This window comes from Macaca thibetana, chromosome 4, assembly GCF_024542745.1.
Source record: "Macaca thibetana thibetana isolate TM-01 chromosome 4, ASM2454274v1, whole genome shotgun sequence".
Lineage (NCBI taxonomy): Eukaryota > Metazoa > Chordata > Mammalia > Primates > Cercopithecidae > Macaca > Macaca thibetana.
In genome coordinates, this window is record NC_065581.1 from 136,239,366 (window position 1) to 136,266,152 (window position 26,787).

General features: G+C 35.5%; 1 protein-coding gene across 8 annotated transcripts in view; it reads right to left on the minus strand.

The window, feature by feature from the left end:
- LAMA2 (laminin subunit alpha 2) overlaps positions 1 to 26,787 on the minus strand; it is a 772,685-nt gene that overhangs the window by 426,313 nt on the left and 319,585 nt on the right. For all 8 annotated transcript variants that reach the window (XM_050788287.1, XM_050788283.1, XM_050788285.1 and 5 more), the window contains exon 3: positions 18,108 to 18,220. In XM_050788287.1, coding sequence (XP_050644244.1) covers positions 18,108 to 18,220 — 113 coding nt within the window. The remainder of the gene's footprint in view (positions 1 to 18,107; positions 18,221 to 26,787) is intronic.

Genomic DNA, 26,787 nt, shown 5'->3' on the forward strand with positions numbered 1-26,787 from the left:
TATAGTTTATATTAGGCTTCACTCTTGGCCTTGCACGTTCTGTGGGTTTGGAAATGTACCTATCATTATAGTATCCTACAGAGTATTTTCACTGCCTTAAAAATCCTTTTGCTCTGCCTAGTCATCCCTCCACTCCCCCAACTCCTGATTTAGTTTTAAAGAAAGTGAGAAATAGTGTCTTGATTGTCAGCCTGTGCAATGATGTGGATGCAAACAACAGCTTCCAGAAAAAGAATCTTTCTGACATATCAAAAGGTAATATAAGAAGCAAGAGCTATTTCAGTGAAGAACTTGGAAGTCCTATGAGGTTCTCTTAAAAGAAAGATATATAAGGTGCTATAGAACACATAGGGTTCTCTATATTACGTATTCAAACAAAATAAAACAACTTTGTATCTTCTGGTCTGTATTGCAGTACATATACATATTTATCTATATGCATATATACAATGGTAGCAAGGCAACTTGAAATCTAATGCAGCTGATGGAGATCTGTTAATTGTATCAGGATGTTATCTATTTACAAAAAATCTGCAAAATCCCAGTTATGCATACTATGATAAATTTTGCAATTAATTTATGAATTAGCTTATAAGTTAAATAAATCTATTTTGTCACTAGTTTAATTTTCTTGATTATACTCTAAAATCAGTGGGAAAATGTCTTTTTACTTGCCCACTCCATTTGTTAATTTTTGTATTTCATTTTATAAACATTCTCATGTTTCCAGAATCATTAAGTAAATAAATTATTCTTACAATGATGGGTGGAAAAACTTATCATTTGAGATGAATTCATTGAGGAGGGTGGTGGTAAGGATAATGAAGAAGCAAAAATATGAAATTCAATTTAAATACTATTACGTGAATATCATATATTCTGGCCCACAACTGTAAGCTTTTAGTATGGAAATAGTAAATACTATGAAGGTAGACAGCTAAATTGACTATTTACTGTGTCTTTTGAAGATTACTCATCTTTGCTTCCTAACCTGAACCTAACGTATTATATTACTATAATCATAATGACCCAGCGCTGAGAGGCAACTGCTCGTTAGTGTTTTAAACTGATCTGCTTAGTTGCACTATATTACAAGGCTGGTTTTTCTTTTCGTTGTGTCGATTGTTTCAGCTAATTTGAGATTAATCTACCATGACCTTCCTACAGAAAATGTGGCTTAAAATCCACATTAAAATATTTGTGAAAACAAACAAAAATGAAGTGTTTTGAGAAGGGAATGTATTACTTTTAATATTTAGACACAATCTCTTTAGTAAGTAAAACATGCTATTATCTGCTACCACTATCTTTTTTCCACACAGTTTTATTGGCTATTTCCTTAATTCAAAAACTACATAGTCAACATTTGTGTGTTTACATAAATAAAATGAACACCAGTAGGTATTGCTAGTGTGGGAGCTTCCAAATTAAATCTGTGTTTGGAGCCATTCACCTCTTATTAAAGATTCTCTAATTAAAAAAAAATATATATATATATGTATGTATGTATGTGTGTGTGTGTGTGTGTGTGTGTGTGTGTGTGTGTGTGTGTGTATTACTCACTACCATTTAGGTGTTTTCCCCCCCGTTTATGTATTTCCAAAACCTGAGTGGTTTAACTTGTACCTCACAGCACCTGCATTGCCATAGTTGAAGATTCCCTTTCTTGATGTATTTTTATCTTACCATCTTTAAATTTGAAGTGACTAGGATTCAATTATAGGCCCTCTTTTTATCTCTATACTTGCTTTGTAAATGATCTTAAACAGGGCTTTACTGTTAAGAACAGTCTCTTTCCCAATGCATATCACTCAACTGCAGACTCATAAATCCAATTGTCCCTTTAATATTTCCACTTGAATAATTTTTTTGTTTTGTTTTGAGACAAGGTCTTGTTCTGTCTCCCAGGCTGGAGTGCAGTGACGTGAACATGGCTCACTGCAGCCTTGACCTCCTGGTCCCAACTGATTCTCTTGCCTCAGCCTCCTGAGCAGCTGGGACTACTATGCCTGGTTAATTTTTTTATTTTTATTTTTTGTAGAAATGGGGGTCTCACTTTGTTGCCCGGGCTGGTTGCTGGTCTCAAATACCTGGGCTTAAGCAATCCTCCCACCTCGACCTCTCAAAGTGCTGGGCTTACAGGAGTGAGCCACCATGCCCGGCACCACTCGAATGTTCCAAACATAACATGTTAAAACAGATCCTTAATTGCCACCCAGTATCTCCATTCTGCTCCTCCTTCAATCCATACTATTTCAGAAAAATTTCTTCAGGCCAGACTCCTAGGAGTCAACATTTTGGCCCCACTCTCCACATTTGTTCCACCATCAAGTCAGATGATGCCGAACTCCAAATAAATCTCAGCCTGCCACTTCTCTCTGCTACTACCACTCTAGTCCAAGTTACCAACCTCTCTTTGCTAAAAAAGTGCTACGGTTTTCTGACTGCCATCTAGTTTTCATACTTATCTCACTGTAATCATTCTCCATTTAGCAGAATGGTACTTCTAATGAGATAAAGGAAATCATGTTACACCTGCTTAAATACCACTGCAGGTTTCTCATTATACCCAGAATTCAATATAAACTCTTTATCATGACTGACCACTCCCTTCAGGAGCTAAGAAGACCTGGAGACTTCCCTGACAGCATCTCCTGCCACCTTTGCTCTTGATCACTCAGTTCCAGCCACGTTGGTCTTCTTTCCATTCCTCAGCACCCCACATTTATTCCTGCTGGTAATAAATTTCACCCAGATTTTTCTATGACTGGTATTTTCTGGTTTTTAATTCTCAGCTCAAATAGCACTTCGTCAAAAATGCATACATAGAACATACATGTAAATTAGCTCTTTCATCACTGTCTATAATCTTATCCTTTTTTTTTTTTTTTTCCATGAACTGTACTATTTTAAATTGTTTACTTGAAAACCCTGGAATGCAAGGACTCTTGTCTCCTTCAATGGGCAGAACTTCAGGCTTAGAACACTGCTTAAAAAACAGTAGTTGCTCAATAAATATTTTTTCAAACACATTACTGTTAAATTATTTTCTTTATGTATTATTCAGAGCAGATATACCATAAGAGGCCTGATGTTTCTTACTAAGAATAGCACCTACTTTGTTTAGGCCTACTTTATATGCCAATTTCATGCATCCCAGATTTTCCACATGATCCCAATTTTACACATTCTATCTTCATAATCCATCAAAATATTCCAATCATTACTGTTTTAATATTGAAGCAATAATTCAGAACGTTCCTTAAATTCGCAAAAAGCAATAACAATTTTATCAGATAATATGCTGATTTTTGTTTTTAAAACTGTAAATAAAATAAATATTTTTTCCCTTTCCATTTTCTCTCAAAGACAACAACCATAAAAGCTAGATAAAATACTAAAAACAGCTGTTTGAAGGCATCAGCAAGCAACCAAGGCAGCCAGACTTAACAAAAAGGAAGCAAATTAAGGTAAGCTGGCCATTTTCCTCTCAGGGTACTTTTACTGATCTGCTGACAGTTGAATAGGAAGTCATAGAGAAAGCTACATCTTAGCGTGTTCAGCAATCTCACAGGATAAGAAGATAAACATTAGAATTCAGGGCTATGAAGTCAGCTAGGATGTGAGGGACCATAATTCATAGAGTAATAAGTTCTACATTCTTCACAGCTTTTGCCTTCAAGAGATTTGCCAATTTCTAAGTGGTGAAGGAGCCAGAAGATAAACATCATGCAAAAATGAACTCATGAGAAGTGAAAAACTAAGAAGATCCTTGGGAAGTCTCACAGAGTTGGGAATACAAACTTTGGAGTTCAGAATCAGCCAAGAAGGAAAGAGTGTGGTAAACAAAACGGGGTTTCTGTTGGAGTCCTGAAAGTCTATCCCTAGAACTAAGGGTAAACTAGAAACAACCATCCGAATCTCTAACTAAGCTACAAAACATTTAAGTTGCTGACTGAATCAAAGCAACTTGCCTCTACACTAACTCTTGACAGAATGAAAATAAATAATTTTAAGAGAAAAATAACGTCTTCCAGAATTTTTATACATTTTCAGACACATACATTATTTAATCAAAAACTACCAAGCTTGTCATAAAACAGTAAAACATGAACGCATGAAAAGACAATAGAAATACACTCCCAGTTGTTTCCAATGTTAGAGTTATCAGACATATAATTTAAAATTACTGTTACTAATAGGTTCCAGATGACTAAGTGGAGAGGTATTTGGAATCTAATTTTTTTAAAGTATCAAATAGATATTCTAAAACTAAAAAACAAAATTAATGAAATTAAGAATCCAGTAAATGTATGTAATAGAAGATTGAATCTAGCAGAAAAAAAGGATTATTTATACCAAACAACAGGTCACCCAGAAAATGTACAGACTGAGAAACCTCAAAAGAAGAGAAGACAAATGAAAAGAAGCCACAGAATACATAATGAGCACAGCAAACAGTTTAGCAGAGATGTGACTGAAGTCTCAGGGAAAGTGGAGAGAAAGAATGGACAGTAACAACATTCGAGAAAATATCGGCTAAGAATTTCCCCAAATTGGTGAAAGACATTGATCCACAGAATCTAGAAGCTTTTGAATCCCAAACAGTATTTATACAAATAAAATCATTCCTAAGTACATTGTGATAAACCCCCGAACACCAAAGGGAAAACAAAACAAAACAAAAGAGCCTTCAAGGGAGTAAAAGGAAAAATGATCTTGTTTCCAAGGACCAGCAATAAGACTTTCCACTTACTTCATGATAGAAATAATGAAAACCAGGTAATAATGATAGGATATATTTAGAGTGCTGGAAACAAAACAAAACAAAACAAAAGTCCAACCAAGCAAGAAATTCTATTTTATACACAGTGGAAAATAAGTCTCAAAAGTAAAGAAAAGTGAAAAAACAAAAAACAAAAAAAAGGAGAGATTTGTCACTAGCAGGCCTTCATTTTAAAAAGGCAGAAAAGAAATGGGAGATTTTCTTGATGGACGTATACTAACAAAAATAAATAAATAAAGTATACTAACAAAAAATAAACAAAAGAGTTAAAGGTGTTTAAAACTAGATGAATACTGCATGTTTATGATGGTAACAATTACTTCCTATGGAGCTTAATATTTACATAGAATTAAACATATGAGAACTATAGAATTAAATCTGATGGGGAGGTGGGACTCAGGTAAAACATTACAAAGTTCTGATAAATGAAGGATGCAAGTTACCATGTTTATGGTAATTAGTATGAGTAATAAAAGACTTCACAGAAGACAAGCTAATGAAAGAAGAAATAGAATAATTAAATAGGGAAAAACCTTTAGTATTCCAAAAGTAAGAAAGTTATGAGGAAGAAAAATTAACAAAAGATAAGACAAACAGAAAACAGATGAGAATATGGTAATTTGAACCCATGTATCAGTATAGTAATACTAAATGTAAATGAATTAAGTATTCAATTTAAAGGAAAAGATTATTCGATTAGTTAAATAAATAATTCAAATTTATGCTGCTCACAAAAGATACACTTTAAATATACGTACACCCAATATATGAGAAAACCTATATCATGCAAACACACAAAAAAAAGGAAGCTAGTGAATCCACACACAAAAGTACACTCTAAAGATAGTACTGCTGGCAGTAGTATTAAAAAAATGGTTAATACAAAATTTAATGCAAAAGGTTAATATAAAATTTAAACTATTAAATTTAATAATCCCAAATTTGTATGCCTCTAATTAAAAAGTCTCAATATATATAAATATAACTCACTGATGTATTTGTAGCAGTACAACCAACAACTATAGAATCTGCATTCTTTTCTTTGCTTTTTTTGACATCAGGGTCTGATGTCCAGCTCTGTCACCCAGGCTGGAGTGCAGTGGCGTAATCTCAGCTCACCACAAACTCTACCTCCTGCGTTCAAGTGATTCTCCCACCTCACACTCCAGAATAGCTGGGACTACAGGCACACACCTGGCTAATTTGTTTTGGGGTTGTTTTGTTGTTGTTGTTTTTGTTTTTTGGTAGAGATGAGGTTTTACCATGTTGCCCACACTGGTCTTGAACTTCTGGGCTCAAGCCATCCACCTGCCTTGGCCTCCCAAAGTGCTGGGATTACAGTAGTGAGCCAGGGCAACTGTTCCACATTGTTTTCAAGTCACTGCCACATGTTGGATGAAAACAAGTCTCAAAAAGTTTAGTCGCAAAGAATTGAAAATATACTGACCATAGTGGAATTAGTAAAGAAAGGAATAACAACAAAAACAAAAAGATTAGAAAAACACTCAATAGTTCAGAAATTAAGCACTTCACTTATATATAACTCAGAGGCCACAGAAAAAATTACTATGAAAATTAGAATATATTTTAAAATAAATGATAATGAAAAATGCAATACATCAAACTTGTAGGAGGCAACTAAAGCCCTGTGTAGAGGCAAATTGTAGGCTTTAATAAATATATTAGAAGAAGAACTGAAATATTAATAACATAGGCATCCATTTCAAGAAGCTAAGAAAATGTAGTAAACTAAAATAAAAAATAACCGGAAGTAAAAACAACACATAAGAGCAGAATTCAATACAATAAAACAATTTCATGATAGAGAAAATCAATCAAGCCAAAAGCTGGCTATTTGAAAAGACTAATGAAATTATGAAGACCTATTAAAGCTGTAAAGGAAACACAAAGGTTACACAAACAATATCTGGAATGAAAAAAAGGGCATCACTACAGATCACTGTAAATTAAAAGATGATAATATCACTAACAACTCATGTTGATATATTTGAAAAATTAGGGGAATGGATCAATTTCTTGAAAAACCCAACTCAACTAAACTGAAAATATAAGAAATGAAAACTCTAGTGAGTGCCACATTTATTATAGATATTGAATCTGTGACTAAAACCCATGCACAGAGAAAACTCCTAGATCAAATGGCTTCACTGGTGAATAGAAGTTAGAATACTGGTTACTATTAGGGGAGGAGGCAAAATAGCAATTGGAAAAGGCATGAGGGAAGTTTCTGGGTTGCTGGTTATCTTTGTCTCAGTAGTAGTAACTTGGGAAGGTTCATTTAGCAAAAATTCTATCGGACTTTTATTTGTCACCTTTTCTGTGTACATGCTTCACTTAGATACACACAGATCTGCTGAAAATGAATGTTTCATTAAAAGACCAACACTGCCAAACCAGACAAAACATCTAAACTTCATTATATGCCATTAATGAAACATATAAAATGGAAAGTTGCAGAAAGGTTGAAACTACTAAAAGAATTAAAAACTGTAAATAATAACAAAACAAGATTGATATAACTAAAATAAAAAATCAGAAAAGCTTTTAAGTAAAGAGCATATTAGTAATAAGGTTACTTCTTGATTAAAAATTTAAGTAATCTAGAGGATATAATAACAACAGAAGAGTAAAGAAGGTGTTACAAAAGAGTTTCAATGCACAAGTGACATTTTTTTAAGCTTTCTCTATAGAAATATTAACGTCCATAAAGTACTAAAAATATATTGAGTAAAATACTGTTCTTAGGTGATATACAAAGTGAACCTGGTAGGTATCATTTAAATATCCAGTAATTAAAGTATTTTTGAGCTTTTGTTTTGTTATTTTCCATCTTTCCCATTACAACTCTAGCCCATTTATTCTCCATTCACCATTATTTTCAATGCGGAAGACCAAAAGTTATATTTTCTGAGTGTCAACTAAAGTGCAGCAGTGTGCTATGCTCTCTGCCTATATCACATCACTTTATCCTTATAATATCCCTCATAATAAGGAAGTGGGCCTATTGGCTCCATTTTACACATGACCAAATTGAAGAGCATAAAAGTAGAACAAGTTACCTAAGGTGTATGTACTGACGCGTAAGTCATAGATAAAGAAATGGAATCTGGGCACAATTATACCTCCTCATTTCTCCTTAGTTTCGCTCCAGCATTTTTTGCCATATTTGTATTTTAGAGATTTGGGTAATATTGAAAACATATCTTATCTATGAATCAAAACATACATGCTGTCTCACAATTCAAATATGTAGTCAATTTCTAGAAAAAATCTTATATATAGGAACATATAAATACATACAGCTAATACATTAGCACATATAATTAATATAATTGTATATAATTATATATTATACAATATTATTTATCATATTTTATTATATATAATTATATATTATACAATATATTATATATTTGCATATTATATTTTATTATATAATATAAATATACTTATTTACAATTATATTAGTTCTATGTACTAACACACTATTATTGTATAATTTTATATATATAATAAAAAATAAGAGATGAAACTTTACTCATACCGTCTCCCAGTCATTATCTTCCCTCTCCTTGTAACAATAACCGGTATTCTAACTTCTATTAACCAGTGAAGCCATTTAACTCAAGAATTTTCTCTGTGCATGGGGTTTTTAGTCACAGATCCAAGATCTATAATAAATACAGTCTCTTCCTTATTTGTTTAATTCCTTATTTATAAATAAATAATATAATTGATTTTAATTGTAAGTTTTTAATTCCTTATTTATAAATAAATAATATAATCGTATATTAGTTATCTATAATATAGATAACAAATATGATATACATAAGCATAATATGTAAGTAAAAATTTAAACCCTAAGAATAAAATTGGAAAATACACAGTATTCCACCAAAAGGATGAAATGTGGATGTTTTGTGTGTGGAAGTCATCAGACAGCTGTGAAAACTGCCCACATTCAATCTATTTTAGAGAGTCTTGTTCAGACTTTCCATAACAGAATTCATGTGGTTTCAACATTTTCACAGCTCTTTCCTCACAAATTTTTTAACAGATCTCCTCTCTATGTATTATTGTTCCTGTTGTTAAATAAACAATTGTCTAATTTATTCCATGACTTCAAGAAGCATTTTCTAGGGCAATCATCTTGACTCTGTTGGAAATAGGATCTGGGTCTCCAAAATGTTTACATTTTCATTATATTGCTAGAATTTGGTTTATCAACATTTTAGATCAAAATACATATCCTACATTTACACTCTTGTTTAAACAGCATCATTGTATGAACTTTTTTCCCTTTCTTTTATACTAACTTTTTTTCCATAAGGAAAAAATAAAATGTCAAGCAAAAAACAAAAATGACAGTCCCAGACTTCTCTGTTACAAAAGAAGAGTTAGAATAATTAACATCTCTTTTCCCAAATAAAGCTGTAAGTGTGGTAAAGTCACATTGTGACAGATATGACTGAAATTTAGAATATGCTTAAAAGTAGAGTAAGAACATGCATAGGAACTGGAGGAAAATTTACTTCATGTTTTCTATAGACTGTTTCTATTCCCCTAAAATTCATATGTTGAAATTCTAACCCCCAATGTGATGGTATTAGGTGATGGGGATTTGGGAGGTAATTAGGTCACGAGGACAGAGCCCCCAAGAATGGAATTAGTACCCTTGTAAATGAAACCCCAGAACGTTTATTTGCTCCTTCTGCCGTGTGAGGCTATAGCAAGAAGAAGGCCATCTATGAACCAGGAAGCAGACCCTCACCAGACATTGAATCTGCCAATGCTTTGATCTTGGATGTCAAGCCTCCAGAACTATGAGAAATAAATTGCTGCTGACTTTGTTATAACAGCCCAAACAGACTAAAACAATGCCATTCAACCTTAAAGGAAATTTCATAAATTAGAAAAAAAATGCAGTGTGGTTTATCATAAGAAGCACAATGAAATCACTTAATCCTTTAATTCTCAGATTCAATAAGATTCTTAAATTATGGATCGGTGGCTTGTACTGGTTATTCATTCAATCATTTATTAACTTAATACAAACGCATTGAATGCTTGCAGTATGTTGGGCACTATTCTAAGTGCTTAGAAAGCAATGATTACAACAACAAATATCTCCAGGCACATAAAAATTGCATTTAGAAAGATATTCAACATAAATAGTAAAATGTACATAGTAAGTTAAATGGTGATATATTTTATGGAGAAAAATAAAGCAGGAAAAGCGGTGTAGGAAGTGGACAGGCTGGGGGCTGCAATTTTAAATAGAGTTGTCAAGGGGGTCCTTGTTGAGAAGGTAACACTTGAATAAAAACGAAAAGGAGGTGAGGAAACAGGTTACATTGAAATTTCAGAAAATAATTCTAGACATAAGAAATATCAAGTGCAAAGACCCTGAGGCACGTGTGAGTGTTGAAGACACAGTGGGACGACCAGCTGGGCAACTGAGGAGGAGAGATCAGATGAGGCTAGAGATGAAAAGAGGTGAGGAAAAGGTCCTTAAGGCCTTGTGGGGCATTGTGCTTTTTTCACTGAATGTGATGGAAAACCAGTAGAGACTTTTAATGGAAAGCATTGTGTGATCTGTACTAATAAGATTTCCACTTTTAGTGGAAAGCGTTGTGTGATCTGTACTAATGAGATTGCTGTGACTGCTATGTTGAAAGCAGACCAAAGGGTAGACAAGTGGAAACCAATTAGGATGAACAGTTTCTTCAATATAGACACCAAAGCTGGCTGTCACATTTATTAATGATTTTAAAAGTCAGCACAAATTCATTTAGAGGGAAAATATATTTTCTAATTAACCACAGATTCTACTTATGATACTGAACAATGATCTTAAATATATGTATACAAGTAAAGCAGGTAAAAAACTGTGATTTTTTTTTTTTTGAGACGGGGTCTCACACTGTCGCCCAGGCTGTAGCGCAGTGGCATGATGATCTGGGCTCACTGCAAGCTCCGCCTCCTTGGTTCCCGCTATTCTCCTACCTCAGCCTCCTGAGTAGCTGGGACTACAGGCACCCGCCACCTCGCCTGGCTAATTTTTTTGTATTTTTAGCAGAGACAGGGTCTCACCGTGTTAGCCAGGATGGTCTCGATCTCCTGACCTCGTGATCCGCCCACCTCGGCCTCCAAAGTGCTGGGATTACAGGCGTGAGCCACCACGCCGGGCCAAGAACTGTGATTTTAATTATATTCTGTTGTACTTAAACAAAGTATATCCAGGTAAAGTGTACTCTACATTTTGAACATGTATATTATAATCTCTTCTGTGTTACTTTTGTATTCACCAATTTAGCAGTGACCCAAATAGTACCAACAAAATAAATACAGTGATTTGAAGAGCAGCCATGTTGATTGTTTCCCTGGTTATCCAGAAGTGTTTCAGTTTAATGTAATCTCATTTGTCTATTTTTTATTGTTTTTCCTGTGCTTCTTGGTTTATATCTTTAAAAAAATCATTGCCCAGACCAATGTCATGGAACTTTTCCCCTGTGTTTTCTTTTAGTAGTTTTACAGGTTCAGTCTTCAATTCATTTAGAATTTGAATGGATTTTTTATATGGTGTGAGATAAGGGTCTACATTCATTCTTCTGCATGAGGACATCTACTGGTCCCAACACCTTTCATTGGATAGTTCAATCCCATTGTGTGTTCTTGGCACCTTTGTCAAAAATCAATTGACCCTAAATGCTTAGACTTATTTCGGAGCTCTTATTCTGTTCTGCTGGTCTATGTATCTGTTTTTATGTTGCAGCATACTGTTTTGATTACTACAGCTTTGTATATATTTTAAAGTCAGATAATGTGATGCTTCCAGCTTTGTTCTTTTTGCTCAAGATTGCTTTGGCTATTCAGCACCTTTTGGGGTTCCATAAAATATTTAGGATTTATTTTTATTTTTGTGAAAAATGTCATTGGAATTTTGACAAGAATTGCACTGAATCTATGGATCACTTTGAGTAGTATGGACATTTTAATAATATTAGTTATTCCAATCTATGAACACAGGATGTTTTCCCATTTCTTTGTGTCTTCAGTTTCTTTCATTATTGTTTTACAGTTTTCAGTGTACTGGTCTTTCATCCCTGTATTAGTCTGTTTTTACACTGCTGATAAAGACATATCTGAGACTGGGCAATTTACAAAAGAAAGAGGTTTAATTGGACTTATAGTTCCACGTGGCTGGGGAAGCCTCACAATCATGGTGGAAGGCAAGGAGAGTCCTGTCTTACATGGATAGCAGCAGGCAAAGAGAGAATGAGGAAGACACAAAAGTGGAAACCCCTGATAAAACCACCAGATCTCGTGAAACTTATTCACTACCACAAGAACAGCATGGGGGAAAACACCCCCATGATTCAACCATCTCCCACCAGGTTCCTCCCACAACATGTGGGAATTATTGGAGTACAATTCAAGATGAGATTTGGGTGGGGACACAGAGCCAAATCATGGAAATCGTTTTGGTTAAATTTATTACCAAGTTTTTTATTTTTCTTTTAGCTACCGTGAATGGGATTATTTTACTGATTTTTTTTTAAAGATAGTTCCTTGTGAGTGTATGGAAATGTTGCTAATTTTTGTATGTTGATTTTGTATCCTGCTAATTTACAGAATTTATTAGTTCTAACAGTTATTTTAGTGGAGTCAGGGTTTTTTATATGTAAGATTATGTCATCTGCAAAAAGAGATACTTTACCTTTTTTTTTTTCAATTTTGATGCCAATTTTATTTCTTTTCTTGCTTGATTTCTCTGGCTAGGTCTTCCAGTATTATGCCAAATAGAAGCGGTGAAAGTGGATATCCCTGTCTTATTCCTGATATTAGAGAAAAATCGTTCAGCTTTCCACAATCGAGTATGATGTTAGCTGTGGATTTGTCATATACAGTCTTTATTATGTTGATGTACATTCCTTCTAATTTGTTGACAGCTTTTATCATTAAAGAATGTTGAATTTTGTCAAATGCTTTTTCTGTATCTATTGAGATGATCACATGATTTTTGTCCTTCATTCTACTAACGTAAGATATCACATTTATAGATTTGCAAAGGTTAAATCATGGCATCCCTGGGATTAATCCCACTTGATCACAGTGAATGATCCTTTTAATGTGCTGTTCAATTTGGTTTGTTAGTATTTTGTTGAGGAGTTTTGCATCTATGTTCATCAAAAATATTGATCTGTAATGTTCTTTTCTTGTAGTGTCTTTGGCTTTGGTATCTAATGGCTGGCCTCATAGAATAAGTTTGGAAGTAGTCCCTCATCTTCAGTTATTTGGAGGATTTTGAGAAGGATTGGTATTAGTTCCTTAAATGTTTGGTAGAATTCAGCAGTAAAACCATCAGGTTCTGGACTTTTCTTTGATGGGGTATTTCTTATTACTGATTCAAACTCGTTACTCTTGGTCTGCTCATATTATCTATTTCTTCATGATTCAGTGTTGGTAGGCTACGTGTCTAGGAATTTGTCCATTTTTTTCTAGGTTATCCAGTTTGTTGGCATATAACTGTTGAGAGTAGTCACTTATGATCCTTCGTATTTCTGAAGTATCAATAGTAATGTCTCCTCTTTCAATTCTGATCTTATTTGAGTTTCTCTCTTTTTTTTCTTAGTAAGTTTAGCTAAAGTTTTGTCAATTTTGCTTATCTTTTCCAAAACCCAAGTGACAGTTTTGCTAATCTCTTCCATTGTTTCCCTAGTCTCTATTCCATTTATTTCTACCCAGATCTTTATTATTTCCTTCTTTCTGCTACTTCTAGGCCTAGTTTGTTCCTTTTTTTTTTTTTTTTTTTTTTTTTTTTTGGTTTCTTGAAGTGTAACCTTAGGTTGTTAATTTTAGATCTTTCTTCTTTTTGATGTAGGTATTTATTACTATAGACCTTCTTCTTAGAACTGCTTTTGCTTCTTCTCATCAGTGTTAGTGTGTCCATTCTCATTTGTCTCAAGTTATTTTTAATTTTTTCTTAATCCATTGGTTGTTTAGGAGTATGTTGCTTAATTTCCATGTAATTATGAATTTTCCAAAATTCCCTCCTTGTACAACACATCCTTTAATCAGTAATCAGGAATCAGTAAGAAGAGCATGAAGAAATAATTTGATATGAAAGAATAATGACCTTCCTTCAAGACTGAAAATTGGACCACCTTTCATATGTTTAAATGATTGTTAAAACTTGAATATATAAAGTATCACCATGAATTTTGTGTTTTATTTTTGCAGAAATGTTTAACCTTTACATTAATGATTCTAGGCTTTAGAAAAAAAATCATTTTATACTATTCACATGGATTCTAAAAGTATAGTAATATTTTCATAGAAATACTAGTTTATCCTCCTCCTAAAACATAACTTCCAGTTAAAACTGTTAACCCATCTCACCAAATTTTTCTCTGCAAGGTCAGTGAATAAAATATTTAGGTGAAGAATATGTGGCGTGTGCTCTCTGTAGTTGTAAGATAATCTTGTTTGATAAATGCATTCTTAGTTTTGAGGGATACACCAGGAAGAGAAGTGAATTGTTTATTGAGGAGAAGAAGACTCCTAGTTAAGACATGAGCTTAACTAATTAATGGCATTCCTGGATTAGCCAGGAGTGAGTATGACCACAATATATGTTGGAAAAGTCTACTGAAAAGCTGCCCATCTGTTTTACCCCACCTCCCAATCAGCTTTCTTCTGAAACAAATCAAAGGGCACGATGGAGATAATGGCCAGATTTTAAAAGAAATAAATAAAATCAGACATAATGACATATTCTGGTGAAATCTGGTAGGAAAAATACTAAAATAGAATGTTTTGGACATCTTATTAACATTTGAGTACCTACTACTGTCTCTTTTAAATTGTTGTATTTTTTGTTCATGATTATATTGCATTTTTATATACACATCACTGGAACAGTTAAGCTTTTCTTTAAGTTCATGCTGACTCTAGGTCCTTTTAATAGCTGTAATTGTGAGATGGAATTTAGTTGCTATATTGCCATTATCATGATTTTAATTTTCTTGCCAAGATATTGTAATATTTATTCTGCTAATCTAGAAGTTGAGGCACAGCATGATTAAATCACTTGCTCAATATGCTATGAGTAAATAGAATTGAGAAAAGTTAATAATCCCTTAGTAATACGTATCTAAGAACAATCTACTTATAAAATAAGTAGCTACTTTCTTCCAAACACATTGCTATTTTTTCTAGTGCTTATCTTGAATGTTAAAATGTAAAAAAAAAAAAAAAAAAAAAAAAAAAAAGCCTACTGTAATGTATGGTGATTTAATCAAATAAATGCAATAGTTTCTGTTATGTTTCAGATACTAATTTATAAAAATGTGTCACAGAGGAGCCAAGCATTTATCAACAACAATACTGGCACTTGTTGAAATTTATACACCTCAAAATAAGAAGAAAAGCTAATAAATGGTCAAGCCTCTTGCTGAATCAATGACAAACAAACATTTAGTGATATTTACCTATTCATTATAACTTTACTGCCCTTTACTCTCAGTTGGATAATAGTACATCTTATCTTGAATAACCTATTAATCCTTCATGCCGTAGGTAGAAAAGACAGAAGCTTTGCCATTTTAGAGGCACACTAGAATATACTAGAAAATGAGAGTTCTAGTCCCCTGCTTTATAACAAAACAGGTTGTTGGCTATATTATCCCATAGAAGCCAGGAGAAGATAGTGCAATATTTCTTGAACCTGAACTATATTTGGAGCACTTGAAAATATATAATAAAAATTATCCTGAGCTCCCTAGGATTATGTCTTCAGATTCCCCTTAGAAAAGACTAGTATACTTTGGGTCTGGATCCAGACTATTCATGTTGTCCCAGCCCTGCCCATAATAAGTTTTAGAAAGAAGGCCAAGTCACTGAACTTTTCTAAAGCACAGTGTTCTTCAACTATGCAATAGGAATATTAATATTAGCTGGCTTATTCAGGATTATTGTGTGCAGTTACATAATAAGAATGTCCACATTTTCTCTGTTGCCAATGCAGTACAATATACCATCCGTAGCTGAGTAAGTATTATAAACATGTCTCACAGCTTGTTATGCCAAAGCCTGGGGCCAAATGAGAAGTCTGAAGCTGTTTCTTGTCTGAGAAGCTCCATCACGAAACTTGATTACAAAAACTGTTTAACTTTTCACATCATTAAATAGCTGACTAAATTAAAATCTTGAGTCAAGTAGAAATAAGGGTTTATTACATTTTATAGATTACTTGAATTCCCCTTCTTTTACACACACAGTAGGTTGATTTTCAGGAAATAGAAAGCTGGAATAAATAAGGATATGGATGGACACCATCCTGGAATATGGGAGAATTTGAACACATATCCTCTGTACCAATTCCACTTGGTGAATGTCAGACTTTGGAGTCCAGTAGACCTGGGTTATATACAGATTTCTGGCACTTTGTTATGATGAAGGAAGCATAAAATATGTCTTGCCATATTTACTCATCTTACCTCCATTAAACTAAATGGGAGGAAGAGAAAACAGAAAGACAAATCCACATAATTTTTAAGATACTGTGTGGGAATGGATGAGTGAGTATGCAAAGCAAATTTAGGAAAATATCAATGACATCAGTGAAAAATAGGCTTTCAGGTAAACTCTTTTACTTGCTGAATTGATAAAAATAGGCAAGTTAGATAGAAATGATTTTGTAAAAACTTGTGGTTGCACCATCCAGTTGTAAATTAGGAGGGGAAAAATGCTGCCATGTTCGATAACAGGTAAATAATATTGCTGTTGAGCTCAAAGAGTAGTATAAGTGATTTGTGCAAATTATATTAAAAATTGACTCCATTGTTCTATGTGCAATCTAAAAGAATAAATGGAAAGTAAACCAGAACAATAAAACATCACTATTTATTGATTGCCTGTCCCAGGAGATGACCTGAATCAATGCACAGCAGACTCACTCTTGATTGGGAGACTAGACTTTCAATGATCACATGAAGGGGGAGAACTCCTGTGACCAATAAAGAATCAAGTTGTCTTTATCAGGAGTGGTATGCAGTCCATTTTAAGGCTAAGATCTCCAGGGGATTCATGCACAGGATTAATTTTCCTAAAGCATGATTGATCAGTGTGGTCACTTACCTTGCCATTCTCTGATAGTGTTCTGAGACTTCCTGAGAAATATTATTAACTCAGGACCGACATTCAGCTGCTGTATACTAGTGAGGGTAGAAATAAGTCCATGCCAGTTGGTGATTTAAGCTGCAGCACTGAGCCCCTGCTGCCACCAGATCCTCATATCCCGAAGAGTCCCATATGGGTGGAAGGCAGGTCTACCGTGTAACCCGCCAGTTTGTTTGTTCCAGCCAGCTTTTTGTGGCTCTTGAATATATGCAGCCCTCACCAAAATGAACCTAGACACTGGAGGAGGGAGACTGTACTCATGCTGGTGGCAAATGGCCTTCATTAGGAAAATGTCTTGTGCTGATCTAGCCCACTGGCTGGGGCTTCCCCACACAGACAACTTATAAAAACCATGACCTTTACAGTGTATGGTGTCTGTCATTAACTATCCTGACCATCACCCCTGCACATTATTTAGGAATACAAATAGGATGGAATGTTGCATTTGTCCACTTTCCATCCTAATTGCAAGCCTAAATAATTTGAGGTGCTGGTGATTCCTGATTAATAACTTCAGCCTGACCTGAATATTGTGAAGAGAAGGAAGAAAGAAATTAAGCATAGAAGGCACCCAGGCCTATGCAAGACAAACTTGAACAACTTCCGGCATCAATTTTGTATAACTACAAGGCTTGTTACCTCATTTAGTCACCCAAGTTTAATTTGAAATCAACTGTCACAGCTTTCTCAACTCTCAGTAATGAGAGGCAATTTGCTCAAGAGCCTTGTTATCCAAGAACCTTCAAGTGCACACACCATCAGCACAGTGGGAGCACTGTATTATTTTAAAAGTTAAAAATGATACTATTATATTTTTGTTATGTAAAATTTTATTGATCCATATTTTCATCATTAAGTCCAGCTAGCTAAAACAGAGTCAGCTCCTAATTCAATTCTAAGCTCTTCACATGCTTCCATTTGAGTTGTGCTTTAGAATTAAATGCCAAATACCTTTAAATAACAATATGCCATATGAATAGGACCCTTTGTTCATCTTATCAAGAAAACAATAGTGATAAGAAAAAGTATCCCTTCACTCACAAACCACTAACTGAATAAACAGCAAATGTAAAATGCAGTTTCAAAAGTGGAAATGACAAAAAAAGAGGAACTATACCTGCTGTAAATCCAGTGTAATTGTCACGTAATGGTATTCGATTCCATTCTTAATACTGGGACTCTGCCACCAAGTGTTCTTTCCATCAATAGCATTTGTAATCGGGTGTCTCTCTATTGAGTTAGCAGCATCATGTGAAAGGAGGAAGAAAAGATCATATAACTAATTTATAGCTTTTTCTTTAAAGTAAAAAATAATAATAATAAAACTGTTAAAACAATCATCATGTGAATATAAACATGAAAATAATACAAAAAGAGAGTAATTCAGATTTTCAACAGAATTTCTTCAATGACAGCTGTCTCATAGCATCATACAAGGTAGCAGGAAATGTTTAAATGCTTAGGCTACAGGGGAATGAGCTGGTCAGCACTCTGGCCGTCAACCAAGATGTGCAACTTTGAAAGGTAACTACAGAAATTAAGTGTAAAGATATAATATTAAAATCTAATTGACCTGTCAATCATTCAAAAAAGCAACAGCTAACTCTTGAGACAGCTCTAGTATGCCATCAACTTTGTTAACAGAAACATAAAATCCTGACTTGTGGTTGAAAGATACTTGAACACTTGCCCTTCTGACACATTCGTTATTATCAAGACTTGAGGAGTCCAATATGTATCTGGTTTTAATATAAAACGCTGTTAAATTCATTCTATGAGATATTGAGGCTCAGAAACCAATACCCGAAAATATAGCATCCTGGTATGCTGATTATTTTAAATTAAAGGTCCTTGGAGACCAGCAAATGCTGAAATAAGTTTTACTCTGATACTCCCTTATCTACTTACAGTCTGATCTTACCAAGAAGAAAAGTTTCCTCTGGCCCTTTTGCTAAGTTTTCATTAATTTAACTCATTTCACATGAAGAGGGACTGAAGTTTGTCAACACACCTGAACAAACTTTTGTTACAAACCACTGTCTGCTCTGTGGGCCCAACAGACTTTGTCCCAGGCCATTGTATGTTCTTGAATTCCCCTAAAAATCATTTACTATTTGCCAAACTGCCATTATTTTCCCCATCTCCCCTCCCCTGTGAAGAAGGGTATATCCACATCTATGCCCCCATGGGGTTATTGGGTAATCATCCTCCTGTGATTATTCCATGCTATGCATTTTAAAATACACTTTGTATGCCTTTCACCTACCAAGCTAACTTTTTTCAGTTGATTTTTCAGAAAACCTTCAGAGGGCAAAAGGGAAGTTCTCCCTTGGCCCTTACAGAAGCTTTTTGCAGCCAGTCTTTAACTTGCCAATTTTCTACCGCTATTTAATAATATGAACGATAACCCAAACCTCCCATCTGGCATTTGTCTGTTGCCATCATCACTAGCTCTAGTGGAGGAATCTTCACAATAATGGCAAGGAAGGAGACAATGGCACATGAAACTCCATCCTACCAAAAAACCACAGATCTTCCCTTACTTTCATGCCAGACATATGAGAACAGGACCAATTGTGAAAATCAAAAGGGATATTAGAAAAAGAAAATAGGAGGCGTGGCAACCCCACAGACCTGTGATCTTTGCTGTAGCTCCCTTCCTTCTTAAAACCCTCAAAGCTCAGTTTCTCATCTCCTCCCGTTTTAGCTCCCATGTCTCACAACAGCAGCCACTACTCCTGGGTTGCCAAGCATTCATTGCATTTTGGTTCCCAGTCATTGGTTCTTGTCTAAAATCTTTGCTTCTCATTTTCCAAGTAATATAAGGTCTTTTTCTTTCTCCCTCTCTAAACAGGCCTTGCTCACGTGTGGGTGAAGATGGCAGGAGTGGAGGTTGTTGGTGATCCTGTTTCTATTCCCAAGGCTACAGTAAGGGCACTTAAGTTCCTCACATCTCACTGGAAAGTCGGCACATTTGCCCATAGAAATGTAAACAAAGTGGAGGTGAGCTTCCCTGTGCTCCTGTGTTTGTTATAGATTAAGGATGCTTTGGGGTGTCAGTCTTGAGAATTTCATAAAACTCATTATCTGGGAAGATGTTTCAAATGAGTGGCTTATGAATGACCTTTTAGATTAGAACACAATCCTTTTTAAATTGGAAGGAATACCTCACATAATGAACAAATCACATCGCTATGAGGAACAAACATGGACTCCCAATTTTCCTACCGAATATTGCAATCTAGCCATGTATTCTAATAATAATGGTGATGAAAGAGAGGGGGACCATGAGGTGCTGGCACACGGGTAGCTAGATATTCCTCCTGGCTCCACCACTTAGTACATAATTGACCACAGAAAAATCACTTCAACACTATGTGTCATCTCTGATCTAGGAATAACAAAATTCTGCTCACAGCAGTGGTTTCCAGACTCATAATTTTCAGAAAAAAAAAAATGTGAAGTTAAAAATAAATGTGTGACAGATTTGTGAAATTGATATAGGAGTTCTAGCTTTTAGTTTTTCCAAGTAATAATAACCTCCAATATACTTCTATCATTTAATAAAGCATCATTATTATTTCATGAAACAAAGGGCATTTAAAAACCATCAACAGTTTTTAAAAACCATAAGATCAAAATGGAGGACAATTATTTAAATTGTATCCTTTCTATTTTTATGAAAAATGTGGAAAGTTGTTCTCATTTTCTTACTTTGTCATGGACCAGTGAAAACATCTTGGATGTGAACCCTTTATTCACGGAGTTACTGATGAACAGTATAACTATGAACATTCTAACCATTATTATGCATATACATAAAATAAATGATATATCTGTTCAAAACGTACACTGCTCTAAATCTTAATAAGAGACAAGTTGCACTTGGTAAAACATTTGAAAAAACAATAAAAATAAAGCAAAACTGAGTCCTCAATGCAATAGGAATCTGATAGAAAGTAAAATCATTTTTAAAAGAAAAATTTTATTAAAAGCTGAATATTGGCCAGGTGCAGTGCCTCATGCCTGTAATCCCAGCACTTTGGGAGGCTGAGGTGGGCAGGTCACCTGAGGTCAGGAGTTCAAGACCAGCCTGGTCAACACAGTGAAATCTCATCTTTAGGAAAAAAAAAAATTAGCATGGGTGTGGTGGCAGGCACCTGTATTCCCAGCTACTTGGGAGGCTGAAACAGGAAAATCACTTGAACCCGGGAGGTAGAGATTGTAGTGAGACGAGATCACGCCATTGCACTCCAGCCTGGGTGACAGAGTGAGACTCCACTTAAAAATAAAAAAGCTGAATATTCACTAAATTTGGCATTTTCAGATTTGTGAAGATTTGTATTATATATTAGTTTATAATTGATATATAATAAACTGCCATAATATTTACTGAAAACATACAGGCTATGTTTTGAGCTATTTATGGTATGATAGTCCTATTCCAGATATGGATATTCATATTGCAAATCTTAATATGACTGTACAGGACAGGGCAAAAATATTCCACTGTTATTGGTAAATTTTTAAATTCAACTTAACAGCTGGCTGGACTTTATTTTCTACCAAATCATCATGTTAGCAGTCCACAGAGATGAGGCTTCCTGTCTCATTAATGAAAAGCAAAATTTCTGAATATATTTAAATGTTAGCGTTAGTTAAATTGTTCTTTTGAAGCTAGGGAAGATGTCAGGTCTCTATGATGACAGCAAATACCAGAAGCATAACTAAATACCAAACAAATGACCCTGGTGACATAAGGGGGTGCTGAAATTGGCATATTGGGAATCCAAGCCATAAATGAAATATTGTTGGCACTGCCTCTGAAGAAAAATAAATATCACAGAAAACATTTCCCAAACATCCGCCTAAATCTTTTTTACAGATTGTGGGTTTAATACGTGATAGAAAAACACACATGTACAACCCCATTTCTAAATCAAATTCATGGCTCTTAGGTAATTGTGAGAGAAGTTGTCTAATTGGAAATTTTGATATATGCCACCTCAGGTCAAATTGATAAGAGAATTAGTCACGAAAAGGAGGACTGGGAGATGAAACAACAATTAACCATAATCCCTATTATGAAAGTTTAATCATAATTAATTTGCAAATACTGATGAATTGTTGGCATAGTTCCCTTATTTAAAAGGAGATAGAAATGTATAACATCCTCAACAAGGATAAATATGCAAGTCAATCCAAGGGCTAACTGCATCTGAAAACTGGATAGGGAATCATTGATGAGGTAAACCTTTCAAACTGCTAGTTTTTAATTGGGAAGCAAAGTCTATTAACAGTCAGAAAGTTCAAGGTTCGTTTTCTTTGCAGGGTAACTCACTGCGGACCTTCCATATTTATTCTCAGAGTTCACTGAATTTGTGGAATTTTATCACCTGTTGATCTAACTTTTATTAACATATATTCATGCAGTTGATTGCTAGATTTTTATTCTTGTGGGGTTTTATTCTTTCTAAATTTCTAGTACTAAAGCATAATCTGGAAATGTGGAATGAATCTGGTCATTTAAAAATAATCATGCAGGCCGGGCATGGTGACTCACGCCTGTAATCCCAGCACTTTGGGAGGCCAAGGCAGGCAGATCACATGAGGTCGGGAGTTCAAGACCAGCCTCGCCAACATGGTGAAACCCCATCTCTACTAAAAATACAAAAAAATTAGCCAGATGCCATGGCACACATGCCTGCAGTCCCAGCTACTCAGGAGGCTGAGGCTTGAGAATGACTTGAACCTAGGAGGCGGAGGTTGCAGTGAGCTGAGATCGCACCACTGCGCTCCAGCCTGGGCAACAGAGTGAGAGACTCCATCTCAAATAATAACAATAATAATAACAATAATAGTAATAATAATAATGTAAACTAAATCCAGACTGTGACGGGTTTAAAAAACACTACAGGTAAATAAAAATGGGGAAATACAAATCATAACTTATATACATCTTGCTTTACTGAAATCATTTATTCATTTTTGGTTTCAGTGTGAAAACATGGATAGTATTGGCTGAATATATATATCTTCCACGAGATAAAAGATACTCTGAATGTAGAACTTTCAAGAGGGTGAGAGACAGAATAGCTCTTGGACTCAATTTGACAAATGCATCTCATCCATTTTTCCAACCAAGAATAAAAACAATTGAGTGGAGATCCCAATTATTTTCTACCCCAATCTTTGTATCATTCCTCCATCCCATTTTTATGATTGGATATATTTTCTTATTTCTTGCCTTTCTGGTGTAAATATTATATACACATATGTATATATTATTATATATACATAATATACTTATATATGTACATATACTATTTATATAAATTTATTTAATATAATTATATAAGTATATTATATAACACATCATATATTTCATGTCAAATTAAATATTTAATAAATATAAGTATATTTATATACCTGCGTACATATACACACACTTATGGTTTTACATATTTTATCTCTCTAATCCTCCCTGTCTGCACAGCCCATCCTAGACACACATCTACACACTCGCACCTCCTCCCCACAACTCCGTTCATGCCCCTGGGCTTTCTCACATTCTCCACGAAATTTTCAAGGCCACCAGTCCCTGAACCAATGTTGGTTTCCCTCCATTAGACTTTACGTCTTGCCTAATGAACCTGAAACTAATAATCCATCAATTCATTTACTTTCTGGCCTTTTCTTCAATTTTCTTGCCATCTTCTCCTTCCATTCTACTTTCCCTGTATTGCTCCAAGAGTATCAGTCCACACGTTCGATTCTTTATTTTACTCCATATGGAATTGCCACTTTATTCCGATTATGGCTCAGTGATCCCCTCCTATTCCCCTGAGAGGCTCATAATCTAAATGTTTGCTTCTTTCCTCAGCAGGTAACCCAGATTTACATCTTAATGAAGAAATCAAGATCATCAAATAAGAAATTTCTCCCAATACTTTCTGCTGTGTGCTGCTATTCATTCTTCCTTCTTTCTGATTTGGTGAGGTAAAAGTACGTATCTTATAAGGTTTTTGACTATTCTTAAGGACCCATATGTTTTTACTTCTCGAGAGACATCATCCCCACCACTACTTGGTCTTCAACTTCCCTGCCCTTCCTCCTAAGCATCTAAACCAGCTCAAATGTCTGTTATCTTTGAAAACCTTTGCAACTCCACAACCTCCTCTGTCCTTCATTCTCTTTCACATCAAGGATACTTGAGAGAATATTTCTATATTCCCCTCTTCTTCATCATTCATTTATTACCTCTTAAGTGTGCCTCTTGCCACCTTAAATCTGCTAAGTACTTTAGAAAGGTGATCAATGGATGGCCATGTTGTGAAAAGCAAGGGAAACCTATTTCATGCTTTTCTTACTCAATTATCTTGGAAGCATTTAAAACTGTTACTTTTTCTTCCTGAAAATTCTTTCCTTCATCACATACCTAATGCCTCATTTTCCTGATTTTTTTCCTTGAAATCTGTTTCCCTTTATTGCCTTCCTTGACTCCATTTACCTGAACTCCCTTGGCTTTTACATAAAAGCAAAGGGCTCTGACATAGGTCCTTTCCTCTGACATTCTATACAAGAGCTAGCAAATACATGGGTATACAATGATACTCCCCACTCCTACACCCATACCATAACAACTTACATCCCAGAAATTCACCAGAGTCGGCCGGGCACAGTGGCTCATGCCTGTAATCCCAGCACTTTGGGAGGCCGAGGCAGGTGGATCAACCGAGGTCCGGAGTTCGGGACCAGCCTAACCAACATGGAGAAACCTCATCTCTACTAAAAATACAAAATTAGCCGGGCATGGTGGTGCATGCCTGTAATCCCAGTTTCTGAGGAGGCTGAGGCAGGAGAATGTCTTGAACCCGGGAGCCGGAGGTTGCGGTGAGCCGAGGTCGTGCCATTGCACTCCAGCCTGGGCAACAAGAGCAAAACTCCATCTCAAAACAAAACAAAACCAAAAAAAAAAAAAAAAGAAGGAAATGAATCAGAATCATTAATAGGAAAGGTTTCTGGTGGTTGCCTTCTTTGGTGTCTTAACATGTTTTCTAATATTCTGTGATATATATGACCACTAATTTTAATCACATGTCTCAATTGCTCAAATATAGTAATGTTTTCTGCATTCCTAAATTATATAATGAGGGAACTATGCATGCCTCTCTTTAACCAGCTCCAAGAAAAAAGGCACAATGCCTTTCACTTTTCTTTTTGGGATAAAAAATGTAAATTGTGAGAAAAAGCTCTCATACGTTTTATAAAAAAAAAAAAAAAAAAAGAGCAATGAAACTACTTTGTGTGATACTCTCATGGTAGATATATATCTTTTTTTTTTTTTTTTTTTTGAGACGGAGTCTTGCTGTATCACTCAGGCTGGAGTGCAGTGGCCGGATCTCAGCTCACTGCAAGCTCCGCCTCCCGGGTTCACACCATTCTCCTGCCTCAGCCTCCGGAGTAGCTGGGACTACAGGACTACAGGCGCCCGCCACCTTGCCCGGCTAGTTTTTTTGTATTTTTTTTTTTTTTTTTTTTTTTTTTTTTGAGACGGAGTCTTGCTCTGTCACCCAGGCTGGAGTGCAGTGGCACGATCTCAGCTCACTGCAAGCTCCTCCTCCCGGGTTCACGCCATTCTCCTGCCTCAGTCACCCGATTGGCTGGGACAACAGGCGCCCTCCACCGCGCCCGGCTAGTTTTTTGTATTTTTTAGTAGAGTCGGGGTTTCACCGTGTTAGCCAGGATGGCCTCGATCTCCCGACCTCGTGATACGCCCGTCTCGGCCTCCTAAAGTGCTTTTTTGTATTTTTAGTAGAGACGGGGTTTCACCGTGTTAGCCAGGATGGTCTCAATCTCCCGACCTCATGATCCGCCCGTCTCGGCCTCCCAAAGTGCTAGGATTACAGGCTTGAGCCACCGCGCCCGGCCGGTAGATATATATCATTATAAGTTTGTCCAAACCCATAAAATGTAGAACACCAAGAGTAAACCCTAATGCAGTCTATGAACTTGGTGATGCTGTTGTCAATGTAGGTTCATGGACTGTAACAAATGTAGCACCCTGGAGGGGGATATTGGTAATGGAGAAGTCCACACATGTGTTGGGGCGGGGGATATATGGGGAATTTCTGTATTTTAAATTTTGGTGTGAATCTCAAACTGCTCTAAAAATAAGTTCTATTAAAAAAGATAGAGAAGAGGCCGGGCGCGGTGGCTCACGCCTGTAATCCCAGCACTTTGGGAGGCCGAGGCGGGCGGATCACGAGGTCAGGAGATCGAGACCATCTTGGCTAACACGGTGAAACTCTGTGTCTACTAAAAATAAAAAAAAATAAAAAAAATTAGCCGGGCGTGATGGCAGGTGCCTGTAGTCCTAGCTGCTGGGGAGGCTGAGGCAGGAGAATGGTGTGAACCCGGGAGGCGGATCTTGCAGTGAGCCCAGATCATGCCACTGCACTCCAGCCTGGGTGGCAGAGCAAGACTCCGTCTCCAAAAAAAAAAAAAAAAAGAGAGAAGAAGAAGAAATACTGAGTAAATTTTAAAATAATATAACTGTGAAGCTTTACTCACATCATAGTTCACCTCACTTGACATTAAGTATTCACTTTATTAACCTCCTTTCTCTCTCTCTCTACATATATATATATATGTATCTACCTTTTTATATATTATATATAAAATAATATTAACAAAAAAATATATCTATTGGGATGCTCAGGTGGGTGGATCACTTGAGGTCAGGAGTTTGAGACCAGCCTGGCCAACATGGCAAAACCCCATCTCTACTTAAAATA